A 12194-nucleotide genomic window follows, 5' to 3' on the forward strand; every position below is an offset into this window, starting at 1 on the left:
ACCTCTGCACTAAGAGTAGTATAATGTAGTAGAATTTTTTTTTTACTCCTTCTGACACTTGTATGGACACTAAAAACAAGACTTTGTATTGGTAATTTCGACACTTTGAGGATTGATCCGTCAACGCCAACCAACCAGCACTGTTGAGCTAAAATGAAGAGTTGATTAATTGAATAGATGATTGACAGATAATGAATTGATAATTGTTTTTCGACTTTTTTTTAGCAAAAATGACAAATTCACTGGTTCCTGCTTTTCAAATGTGAACATTTGCCAGTTTTCTATGATAATAAACACATCATCTGAGTATTATTACAAGTAATTTGAATGTTTTGTTGTTTTTCACTATTTTCTGACATTTTACACACCTTTAATCCTTTAATAAAGAAAATGATTGAGACATACTGATGATGAAAATAATTGGTGATGTCAGCTATGATGCAATAACACTTTCACCAAGTTTTTTGTCAATTACTTGACACTCATATAAAAAAAAAAGGCAGTAAATTATAGCAAATTTATAGCAGCTACAAGATGATCTGAGATGGTTGGAATGACAGACACAATATCGGTGTTAACTTAATCCATAATACCAACAACAAATCTTTAGCTGTCACTCTCATATTGTTTACCAGCACCTGACTGAATCATTTTATCCACACAGTCACATCTAATGAAATGAAATCCTGAGGGCATGTGGATGTTCATCTTGTGCAGGAGACAGAACAAACAAAATAAATATTAAACATTAGAACATAAAAATAAATAGCTGGATGATATCTGGTATTTTTATTTAAAAAATAAAATAAAATAAAACAATGAAGTGTGCTCAAAGACTCATATTTACAAGGCAGCTCAAATAGACTTTTGTCAAACTATGAAGACAATATGGTATTCCTAATACAGTAAAACAGCTACATTCAAGAATATATTTATAAATATATGTCTTTTCTGCCTCTCCTGTGTCATGGCTTACAAATGTGTGTAGCTGAAGTGTAAAGATCAATGACTAATGCAGAGTGTTAAGGCAGACCTGAAGTTTATCTTAAAACTGTTTTTAAAACTGATTTTCTTCCCTTCAAGCTGCATGATGGAGCTGGAGCCTGCATCACAGAAGTCAACACAGCCTGGCTCTCTTTGGGTTATGTGGTTTCATTGAGCCTTGGTTGCACTGGTGACTCTGGATAACCAGTATTATGAAGCTGATTATCAACAGACTTCTGGGTTTCCCTGTCCAGCTCAATTTGAAGAGGTGGTTAAAAACAAGCCAGTGTTGTGATACAGGGACATTTTGAGAGGACAAATTTAGCTGGTTCAGTAAAGAAACACACCCACAATGCCTGGAACTTTTTTCTGTTTACTCCAGCCTGATTTTGAGCCTCTGGACACTGGTGTCTTTGGGAACAAATGCCTTAGTCCTGTGTCTGAAAAAGACTGTATGACTAAGTCCCACAATGAAATTAAGATTGCACAGTCATACATTTTTTTAAACATATTTACTCAGGCAACTCAAGTCTCCCTTAATTTGTACTAATATACAACAAATCAATTCAAAAACATATCCACGCAATAATTATGTACAGGTTGAGTTCCAAGTAGCCACAATTATACATAAACTATACAAATTCAGCCCTTTTAATTACACCTCTGAACAATCCTTAGAAGAGTATATGTCAATTCATTATTTTGGTTGACCGAATATAATTGACAGTGTAGCTTTGTTTTCCTTTTCCAAATCGAATAAGAGTAAATTAAATATATGAGAGTTTTGTCGGAAACAAAAACAGAGTACACACTTAAAGATTTCTCTCTTCCTACACTCCTGTAAGTGTCTTTTTTTAAATCCCTTTAATAGCATGTGACAACCCAAGGGAAACCCAAAATATTGTAATGAAACAATGTTAAAATTTGTGTTTTAAAATATTAACTGCCACGGGATGTTGTTGTTGTGTTTGTTGATAATGTTATCACCAAACACAGTGTGCCAGAAAGTTTCAAAGACAAGAGGGAACTGAGGTATGAACCCTTAGCATCTGTCCTTTCTTTGTCATTTTCACATACAGTCAACCTGTGGAAACTCATCCAGTGTGTTGTCACTTCTTTGCCAAAGGGAGTGCAAACAAAGAAATGCAGGAAGTAATTTAGCTGTGGACACACAATGTGCTGCGGACAACATCAGAACTTAACTGCAAATATTCAGTAAATCTCACTGAAATATTTCTAAAAAGGTACACGTATCACTCGGCTATTCAAGCCATCTATCAAAACTGAATCCCATCAAAAAAGGGGAAAATGCATAACTCCATTTAGCTGCGCAAGTACAGCTGACATGTTGCGGTTTCATCGTGCAACTTATAAATGGTGCCTACTAAAGACACATATTGCCTAGTCAAAATACACGGACAGATTTTCTGAATGTGCAAACAAGTGAGTTGATATCATCTGCCAGGTTTCATAGCAATAATTCAACCATGTGGGCTCTTTTTCAAATTTGCCGCTGCACTTAAGAGTCCCTCTCCCTGCTGGTCTCCACAGGAGTTCAGCATCACAAAAGGTGCAGTGAATTTACTGAACAAGCTCATATGTCCACATCATCTGAGTCAGAGGTGCTGGATGATTGGGACTCCTCCTGGGACTCTCCCCACACAAACCTATAGTTGTTCTCCAACTCCTGCTGCCTCTTTTGCTCCTTGTAAACTTCTTCTGTGCCTCCAGTCTGGGGGATGAAAACAAGGTACATTAGAAAGCAACCACAAACTTTCTGATCAAATGTTTAATTGACTTGCTGACAAAAAAAAAAAAAAAAAAAAGGTAAAATTGTTTCCCACAAAAGAGCGAGCTTATTACACATGACAGTCTCCATGCTGATATGCTGGACACCAATGACAAAAAACACACACGCATACAATTTTGTTTTCTAGACTGTGCAGCAAAGGTTGAGAGATAAGAGTTAAATGTGTTTGTACAGGTACTGTGTGACCCACAAGATCCTTACACATCTCATCCTGTGATAAATATAGTCAATAGATGACACTTGAAATAGTGATACTCATCAAATAGGCAGCATCTGTTGTGGGAAATGGCACAGTGCACTTCTCACCTAAAGTGGAATGTTTTACCAACATAAAAAAGTGTATTCAATTTTTAATGATGTACCTTTTATGAAGGTAGCTCAACAATAAACTACCTCAGGAAACCCTGTGAAACTCTTGGTGAACCTGTTAGATCCATTGGTCTTTACCTTTTGCCATATTTTACAAACTTGTTATACATGAATGGTTTTTCAAGTGCAAGTGCAAGTAGGGAAGTTTCAGTTAAGTATGGAAGTACAGCTGTTACCTAAAGAAATGTTCCAACCATTTCTGTAACTTTCTTAAACAATCCAACATTTGCACCCACTCTACACCAAGAGATCGAGTCAAATCTGTCAGTACACTATAAATGTTTCATGACTACACCTTAATGATTTATATCTACAGAGTTTTGCAATTGTTACACAGGTGGACGAACACACAAGAACAAGAAAGTCTCTGAGCTGAAATTATTTACTAAGCAAACACTACAGCCTAGAGCAAACACACATGGTTATGGTGCATAACTCTTAGCTACAAAGATCCTGAACCCAATAAAAAGTCATTATCACAGCTGAAATTACCAGGAGATTTATGAGGAGCTCCCTGAAGGACTTTGTATCTTCTTCAGTCAGCCACTGATCACCTGCCTCTTCTGCATTCTTTCTCGTCAAGATCTTCACCTCAATTTTACCTTAAAAACATACAGTGGAAAAAGGGAACTTTCTAATTAAACACATGCACTTCCAAGTTGTTCTGAATAAGAAAACGGTGCCTCATGTTAAAGCAACAAATAATCATAATGAAGAATGGTATGGACAAAACAGTGGATGAAAAAGAAAGAACACACATGGATGACACATCTTTCATTCTGTCTTTAAGATAAGCCTCAGCTAACTGCAGTAATAACTTTCTTTGCTGTCATGATCCTTTATTTTGCAATTCTGATAAGGAAAAAATACCTAAATTAACAGGTCCCCAGTCTAATGTCTTGAGACTAATTTTGGTCTTCAGTAAATGCATGTGTTTAATATCTTGTAGCATGAAAAATGTGGGAAACCCTTCATACTAGTAGCATGATATTTATGTCTTTTGAATGGGTAAACCTGAAAAACCTTAATCTGACAGTTGTACGCTTTTAGACAAACATGAGAAGATAAATACAGAACTGTATGTTCAAGATAACAGACGAAAGAGAGAAAAGGCCGTGACTGTTTCGGGCAGTCCCCCCTTCATACCTTCGGCCTTCAGTCCTGCTTTCTCTAGCTGTTCTTTAACCACGTCCTTTATGTGCTGCCACTGGGGGTCTCCTTCGCCCATCTCCTGAACTTTGACCTCCCCATCAGGGCTGCTGCCCGTCTTATACTTAGTAATTTTGATCTTAACATGGTCGTCAGCCGCTTGGTCTGGGGTGACGAGACAAAAGAGGGACAAACAACACAGTTCACCTCAAAACCCATCAAGCAGGGCCACAGGATGAGGAGGTAAGAGCCAAGAAAATGGAATCCAAAACACTGTCTTGTAAGCATTACAATTATCACAGATTTGATTTACTGTGAGTGATCTCAATTATTTCAGTTTTGATTTAATTACTGAAAATTACCCACAGATACAGCAATGGCAGCAGAGGAGAGACCACTAACTAGCCAAAGAAATAAAAAAATATCAATCTGATATCATGAGTCCACGTGTGCATCTATTCTGGGATGAGAACGCTACAACCAGCATCTACTGTACATATAGATGAAAAAGAAGATGATGGAGGTGGACACAGAGTAGCCACCGAAGGGAACGCAGCCTGGTTACCTGGCTGCTTTGGAGCCAGGCTGGGGCTGCCCCTAGTCGGGTCTCTGGCTCTTTGAATTCCTGCTGTTTGCTGCTCTTGGTCCTGGACGTCTTTCTCCTCCAAATGGTCAAGTAGCTTGTCCAGTGTCGTCTCCAGTGTTTGTGTTGCTTGAGTGCGATCAAACTCCCCTTTCAGGCCCTCAGTCTCCAATTCCTGCTGCGCCTAAAGGACAGAGAAAAGCCAAGGCATTACATTTTGTTATATGTGAGATCTGCCTAATACATTTTAATACACATGATGTCTATATATCATTCTTAGTGTTAAAAATCACATATTATCTGTGGTCTGAAACCTCATTTATAATGTTGTCAAACTCCTTCTGCATTTCCTCCTTTATTTCTTCAATCTTATCAGATGGCACAGAGAGGTCAGACATCTCATCCTCAAACTCCTGTAGTAGACGTTCATCTTCATCTTTCTCTTCATCACCGAGCGTCTCTGTGACCCTGTCACTTGTTGGTTTCTCTCCTCGATTTTTGGCTTGGTTTTGTGCTTTCTAAAAATGAAAAAAAAAAAAAAAAAGCTTAATTGAATTGAAATACCAATACACTGAAAAGAAAAAGAATTATACTCCAAGGGGTATACAAAAAAGGTATCACAGACTTCTTGTACTGACCTTCCTGTTACTCTCTTTGAGGTGTTGGACAAATTTCATCAGGTCTGCTGGATCAGTGATGATTTTAAAGTTGAATTTTTCTACTAAAAGAGATTAATTTCAAAGACAGAGATCACTCAAAGGCCACCACTAAGAAAATAGAATGCAGAAAATAAATGCAAACTAATAACCATTAGGTACTCCATTTGTACAGCTATTCGCTTTGCAAATTAGACAGCAAACTCCACCAAATAAAAGACTTTGTGGTTCTTGTTATTGTGTTTGTGGCTCGTTTGAAGCAGCAACCCGAAGATATTAAATGAGCTGTGCTGTAAGTGATCAAAATAATCATAAATAGCATTGGTCTTCCTCATGTGTATGTGTGTGATAGAGTGGCAAATTGCATTACCTTCATCACCATCATCAGTGATTCCATTGTCTGGAAGTGATTCATCATCATCCTCTGCTGCCTGTGAAGAAAACAATAATAAGGTTAGTGGTGTGAAATGGGAACGTGGTTGACCTCCACCCTCTAGTGGTCAAATGGGTTCTAACTGGAGATTAATCTTGATTCAAATCTTCAGTTTGACCTTTTTTTTTTTTTTTTTTTTTTTTTTTTTTTTTTAAACACACTCACATACATGTGGACAGTTATTGTAAACATGGATTTAGAGGATATAGACAGCAATAAACTATAATATTTAGCAATAGTCTATTAATTTAGTCAGCTCAAAGTAGAAAGCACATGAGACTGTCAATGTAACACAATATAGTGTTGCTATAATGCATTGTAAATGAAATCAAATATGATTAGTGCTTTGATTTTGTGGACATGGACAGTTTTTTGTTTAAAACTTGAACACTGCAGGAAACCTGTGTAAATTAATTCATTCATTCATTGTAAATGTACAGACTCCAGGAAGGCATTGTTCACTCAGTGGGAGAACTGATTCTAAGACATACAGTGTTTCTATACCTGACTCTCCTGTTGAGAAGGAGTTGTTTTTGAACTCTCTGGTTTTGTTACTCCCTCCCAGAAATCAGAGTCTTCTGCATCTTCTGACCCACCATCCTCAGATACATCAGCAGTGTCTGTTTCAAAATAAATGCAGCCATTCGTGTCACAACCACTGGGCTTTGTGAAAATGTTTACACCAGTCATGATCGGGGCTAAAAAAATATTTAGTGCAATATTTTAGTGCACTGACAAATTGCTACAATACTTTAAAGGACATTTTCCCTTAAGTGTAAAACAGCACCTTTTCTTTCTGAGTGGTCTGAGTCATCGCTGGGTACAGGTGATATCTCCTCTGCTGTTACTTCCACTGCTCCATCTGCCCCTTCATTGCCAGCCAACATCTCATCAAGACTCCTCAGCTCCTCTGAGATCTGCTCTACTTTACGCTTTGTGTCCGCTGGGAACAGACAAAGGAAGAAGGGAAGGGGAGGAAAAGAACAAATTAAAAAAAGAGTGAAAGCACTGTCATGTCTCCGTACTTTTTTATGGTTTTAAAATTAAACAATGGAATCAAAATGACTATTTTTCAGATCATACATACATCAGTATTTCATATACCACACACCTAATTAACAATAAACGTCAAACTATTTTACATTGCAATGTTTCCCACCTTTTTTCTCCCTAGCTGATATTACTTTTGGCAACATGGTTTGCAAATGTTGCATCACAGTCTCCTTCATTTTTGTCAACTCACAGACTTGGGCCTTGACGTAATCCATGTACTGTTGGGCACTTAGCGCTGGCTGGCACACGATACCCTGGGGCTTGGCAGTGGATGGTGGTCGCAGGAATGGATGCTGGCAGGTTCGACTGGTGTGAACTGTCAGCACATAGCGACATGACTGAGGCTCATCAACGCGGGCAATGTAGTCACCTGAGCCTTCTTCACACACAAACTGGAAACAATAGAGTAAATCCATTTAGGTGTGTCTAGGATTCTCCTTTGGGACAATATGCAAACTGCCTTACTCTGACTTCACATCTCTGTTTGGAGAGGTAAAACAGAAACCGAACTTAAACAAATTGGAAAAACAGCCAAAACCACGTAGGCAGTGTGGGTTACAAATGTCTTCTTAATTCAAATGCCTCACCCGGACTTCAGTCTCTCTGGGATTTCCATTTATGTCACACTTGGAGCCATTTACATAGGTCTGACTGTGGTAGCGCTTCAGTCTGTGCTGTTTGGAGGCCTGGGAAACAAACAGAAAAGATGTTTTAATGCAACTGATTTGGAATATTCTTGGCCATTCATGTTTTATTGCATCTTCCAAATGTTTAGTATGGTGCTTCTGATGTTTGTGCAGGTCTAATGATCCACAGATAGTCATGATCACTAAAAGCTGGCAGCATTTGGGTTGCAACAGAAATCTGCAAATCCCAGTTTGTGGGTAAAGTCCTGTCTAAGTTCTGAGTAACTACTAGCATCAGCTAAAATAACTGTTTTATGAAACCAAACAATATATTAAACTTTGCCTGTTGATACTTTGCAAATATAGTTACTAGATTATTTGTACATAGCTGGAGAAAAATATGTGTTTCAGAGCTTATTCATGTAGTTTAGAGTGAGAGGGACATGTCTTTACGTTACTGGCATATCATTTTACCATGATTTTTGTTGAAGTACACTGTGATATCTTTTTAAACACTTATTTATAGTCTTCCCAGGTTACATCATTGTCAGGTAAGATATGACAAACATATTCCATTTTACCTCTGACAGTTACTATAAAAAGGTAGTGTTGTCAGTTGGTTCAGGTAGCTGCACACAGTTATATCTGTCAGTTATGAGGTATAAATATTTTGTAACAGCTAATATCTAGTAATAATTAGTTTGCATGGTGCAACCCATTCTGATCTAATAAATTGTAGATCTCCATTCAGAAGACACTTATGTTTTAACTAGAGCCCATTTGAACAGCTCATATCAATGGCTCCACAGTTCTATGAGACAATGACAATGAACAAGCCATGTACACTTGTTGGGCAATTTGACACTGTGTAAAATAATGTGCCCTCTGTATAAGACATCACAGCTAGAAGACAAATTAAAAAAAGTCAACAAAACTAATCCCTCATGCACATTAGTGAAGAGTACTGTATCAGGCTGAGATAGTCTCTAAAATACATATATACATTCTTCCTGCACATTGTCTTTAACTGAGCGTCTATTGGGTTTGATTTTGAGAGATAAGCACATGATGCTTTAATACGTTTCTTTTTTTTTTATCTGTGGCACCGAGACTAACAGCTGGTTCTTGTTCTTATGGATGAAATAAGTAGATCTCAGCAAATTATGAGGGCAATTAGAAATGACATTGTATGTCATTAGAGAGGGGAATTCATCACATTGGAAAACAGAGAGAAAATTCAAATTATAGGTGTCCCACATACTGAATTAGACTCAGCTTTATTCAGCTTTATATTACCCACTGCCACATACAACTACAATGTTTAGCACATATTATACAATCATGCAATTCCATTTTCTGTCTTTTTAATGTATACAAGAAATCTGAGATTTAAGAAAATGCAACCACAAAATTGAGGTAACTTTACCTTTGCTGTTTCATTGTTCCAATCAAACTCAGACTCATAATAACCGAGAAACAGAATGTCCCCTTTGATTTCAGTGTCTGAGGAGAGAAGAACAACATCTTTCAAAGTCAGTTCATCTGGTAGAGCAATTGTAATAAAATACAAAGACTGAAAACACACTCACCTTCTAGGTGGTACTGCCTGATATGCTGACCATGACAGAACTCGTATGTCCACCAGTCCTTCGTCTGAATGAAACACAGACAGCAAACCTTTCAAAATACTGTAATTTAAGGATAGATTTTCCTTTTCATTTAGGCTACTTGCTTCATATCGTCAACAGTATCATAAATATTCCCATTAAAATCCCACTCCTGTTTTAAGTCCACTTTTTTGGTTAATCATGATTCATGATGATTGGGATGATTAAAATCGATATCAAAAGGAACTTACAAATGACTAACAAAAAGCTCAAAAACATGCTTGCAATATCAATTAAAAAATAAAGCCCAGATAACATAACAGGAAATTCCAGTCAGCTTCTGTGTCCTTTCAATGCCATTAGTGCTCACACACACACACACACACACACACACACACACACACACACACACACACACACACACACACACACACACACACACACACACACACACACACAGGCAAATCAATGAATCAAGATTGGAGATGCTGGTCAGAGCTGCCTTGACTTATAAAAAGAAACGCTCAAACATGTTAACTGGAGCCATCTCTGATCAAGAGTCTACCACACAAATTATGGTGCATGTTTGCATGGAGCATGGTGTCCATGGTGGCTTCAAAAGAAAATCCATATGTTGGAAAAGCCTGGTCAGACCCAAGACTTTAATCCAGTAGAGATGAGGTGAAATGGGCTGAGTATAGCTGCTCACACCAGACATCCTAAGAGTACGTCTCAGCTGAAGCAGGTCTATAAGGAAGAATGGTCCAAAATTCCCCTTGAACATTATACAGGTCTGATCAGCAGCTACTGGAAGAGCTTTTTTGAGGTTATTGGGGGCGAAGGAGGTTCGACCATTTAGTAAATCCAAAGATGCGTCAACATTGTTGATGGAACTTCAACTAACTCTAAGATGAACCAGTGAAAACATAAAGCATCAATTCAGGATTTCAATGTACCTTGGTTGCACTTTGTTGTGTAGCTGAAAATTAATTACTTGTGTTGTTCATTTTTAAAACATTGTCATCTGTGGGTGGGTAGTGTTATAAGTAACCATTTCCTGCTTTAATGTCTACTCAGTGAGGAGCACAGGTAAGTTAAGAATTTCTTGTGTCTGAGTGCTCACTGGATTCAAATTGAGTTAGTCTGAAGTGCTCTTTGGATGGGATACATGTAGGAAAAAAAATCCCAGAAAACTCCAAGGCACTCTCTTCTTGAAACAAATTAAATGGCATCAAGCCTACATCAGGGAATGATGATGGGTCATTGCTGAAATTCATCAGAGTTTGTTTTTAGGTTCACCATTACCATGCAATGATAATAAATGAACATTTGAATTGTTTAAAAAAGAAAGTGCCTTGGAGTTTTCTTGGATTTTTGTATTATATATCTTTATACTGTGTTGGCAATGCTTTTTGTACATAGTAGATAGTTTTGTAAATTGTAAAGTACCACAATGATTATTAAATCATATAACACTTTCCTATCATTAAATATAGCTTGGGGATTAGGATCCAGTACTTGATGTGCTTCTTGTGCAGTCACACATGTACTTTATTTAGAGCCATCTTCTTGAATACATTTTAGTGAAACGGGTGGTCGGTGTGATACCGTTTGCATCAAAATAGCTTTGATTTGGATGAAAAGAAGTTCTAATCGTTTAAGGTTTAAAATTTAATTAGTCTAAACAGATTCAGCATTGGATTAATAAACCTCACAGATAAGCAATTGAGAACCAACCTTCACTAGACACGGGGCATTGTGCATTGGGCTGAGGAGGTCTGGGATGTCTGGTCCAGTGTACCCCTCTGAGTCTGGCTCAGAGGCAGAATCCTGATGAAACCGGACAGCCTGGGCTGGAAGTCGACACTCATACAGCTGCTTGTACTTACTGGACACCATCATAACCTCCTCTGTCTTGGTCTAAAGAAGAGACACAGTCATGGAAACTGTAGTGTGTGTGTGTGTGTAATCTTTAAGAGTGACAATGTGACACATTAGCTGAAAGATACTAAAGTATTTATGGTGTATTAACTACCTGGTCTTTCTTCTATAATTACGGTTTGTTATTTCTAATATGAAGAAGTAACAGGTAGGTGGAAGTGTTGTGACAGCTGTCAACAGTGGCTGCTGCGTAGGTCACTTCAGCATTAACCCCATAACTGACGCTTCAACACACAACTTAGCCAAATAGCAAATTGTATATTCTAAAATAAACTACACCCAACTAACAGTCAGGTCACTCTTTATTTGCGTTTAAGGTTAAGCTATTAAACGAAACTGAACGATATTTAACGCTAGCTAACGATGGCTTACTTTTTGGCTAGCAAGCCAACCGTTAGCTTCCCCGTACACCCTCACTCACCTGCCCCAGGATGACGGGATCGGGAAGAATTTGAATACCATATTTCATCTCGTTCAACTCCTCCAAATTCAAGAAGGCAGAGACACAGAGGGGGCATATCGACAAGAAAACGTAGAGTCTTTTTAGCCACCGTACCGATGAAACAGCCATGATCCTCATAGCCCCATTTGTCTCACAACAACATAACACCAGGGAGCCTGACATGGTAGCAGCTGATTGGTCGACGTGACAAACACTGCCCTGTCATTGGTTGAGTTTTGTGTCTGTCAACGGGTTTCCAGTTCTGTGGGTGTGTTCGTTTCCCACACTGGCACACAGTGAAGGGGCGGCACCTTTCCCTTGGTAACATCGAGCATCACTGTCACAACCTTGGTGTCTGCTGTCCGGGTCTGTGTAGACATAATTTAAACCCACCCCTTTAGGACAGAAACCAGGCTTACATTGGCCTGAGAGGTAAGGCGTGTCAGGAGCCAATTTGGCCAAATTACCATCATCAATCCTTGTTTGGAAACACCGGACAACTGCTTTCTAAGATTTCTAAGATTCACATTTCACAAGTACA

At 38.2% G+C, this 12194-nt stretch overlaps 1 protein-coding gene across 3 annotated transcripts; it reads right to left on the reverse strand.

Moving 5' to 3' along the window:
* Positions 1-1022: 1022 nt before the first annotated feature.
* os9 (OS9 endoplasmic reticulum lectin) lies at positions 1023-11877 on the reverse strand. 3 transcript variants are annotated; one of them, XM_071493341.1, is made up of 15 exons: positions 11633-11864; positions 11008-11190; positions 9253-9316; positions 9090-9166; positions 7625-7723; positions 7228-7429; positions 6772-6927; positions 6489-6604; positions 5922-5982; positions 5534-5613; positions 5210-5413; positions 4878-5079; positions 4310-4477; positions 3656-3765; positions 1023-2716 (listed from the first exon to the last, which is right to left on the reverse strand). In XM_071493341.1, exons 1-15 carry the CDS (start codon positions 11834-11836, stop codon positions 2579-2581), a joined length of 2064 nt encoding a protein of 687 aa, XP_071349442.1. In that variant the 5' UTR covers positions 11837-11864; the 3' UTR covers positions 1023-2578. The 3 variants fall into 3 exon arrangements, with proteins under 3 accessions (XP_071349442.1, XP_071349440.1, XP_071349443.1); XM_071493339.1 differs by having other exon boundaries at positions 5534-5616; positions 11633-11857; XM_071493342.1 differs by lacking the exon at positions 4310-4477 and having other exon boundaries at positions 5534-5616; positions 11633-11877.
* Between the last annotated feature and the right edge of the window lie 317 nt (positions 11878-12194).

Source organism: Trachinotus anak, unplaced genomic scaffold, assembly GCF_046630095.1.
Source record: "Trachinotus anak isolate AG129_WGS33_773 ecotype Australia unplaced genomic scaffold, CSIRO_AGI_Tana_v1 ptg000013l, whole genome shotgun sequence".
Lineage (NCBI taxonomy): Eukaryota > Metazoa > Chordata > Actinopteri > Carangiformes > Carangidae > Trachinotus > Trachinotus anak.

Bases quoted from the DNA above. Each gene is read 5' to 3' on its own strand.
- os9 (XM_071493339.1), bottom strand. From the start codon at position 11,836: ATGTCAGGCTCCCTGGTGTTATGTTGTTGTGAGACAAATGGGGCTATG. The intron at 5,414-5,533 runs GTCAGTACAAGA...TTTCATTTTTAG, and splicing joins TCAAAGAGAGTAACAGGAAG to AAAGCACAAAACCAAGCCAA. The intron at 2,717-3,655 runs GTAATTTCAGCT...TTCATCCCCCAG, and splicing joins AGCTCCTCATAAATCTCCTG to ACTGGAGGCACAGAAGAAGT.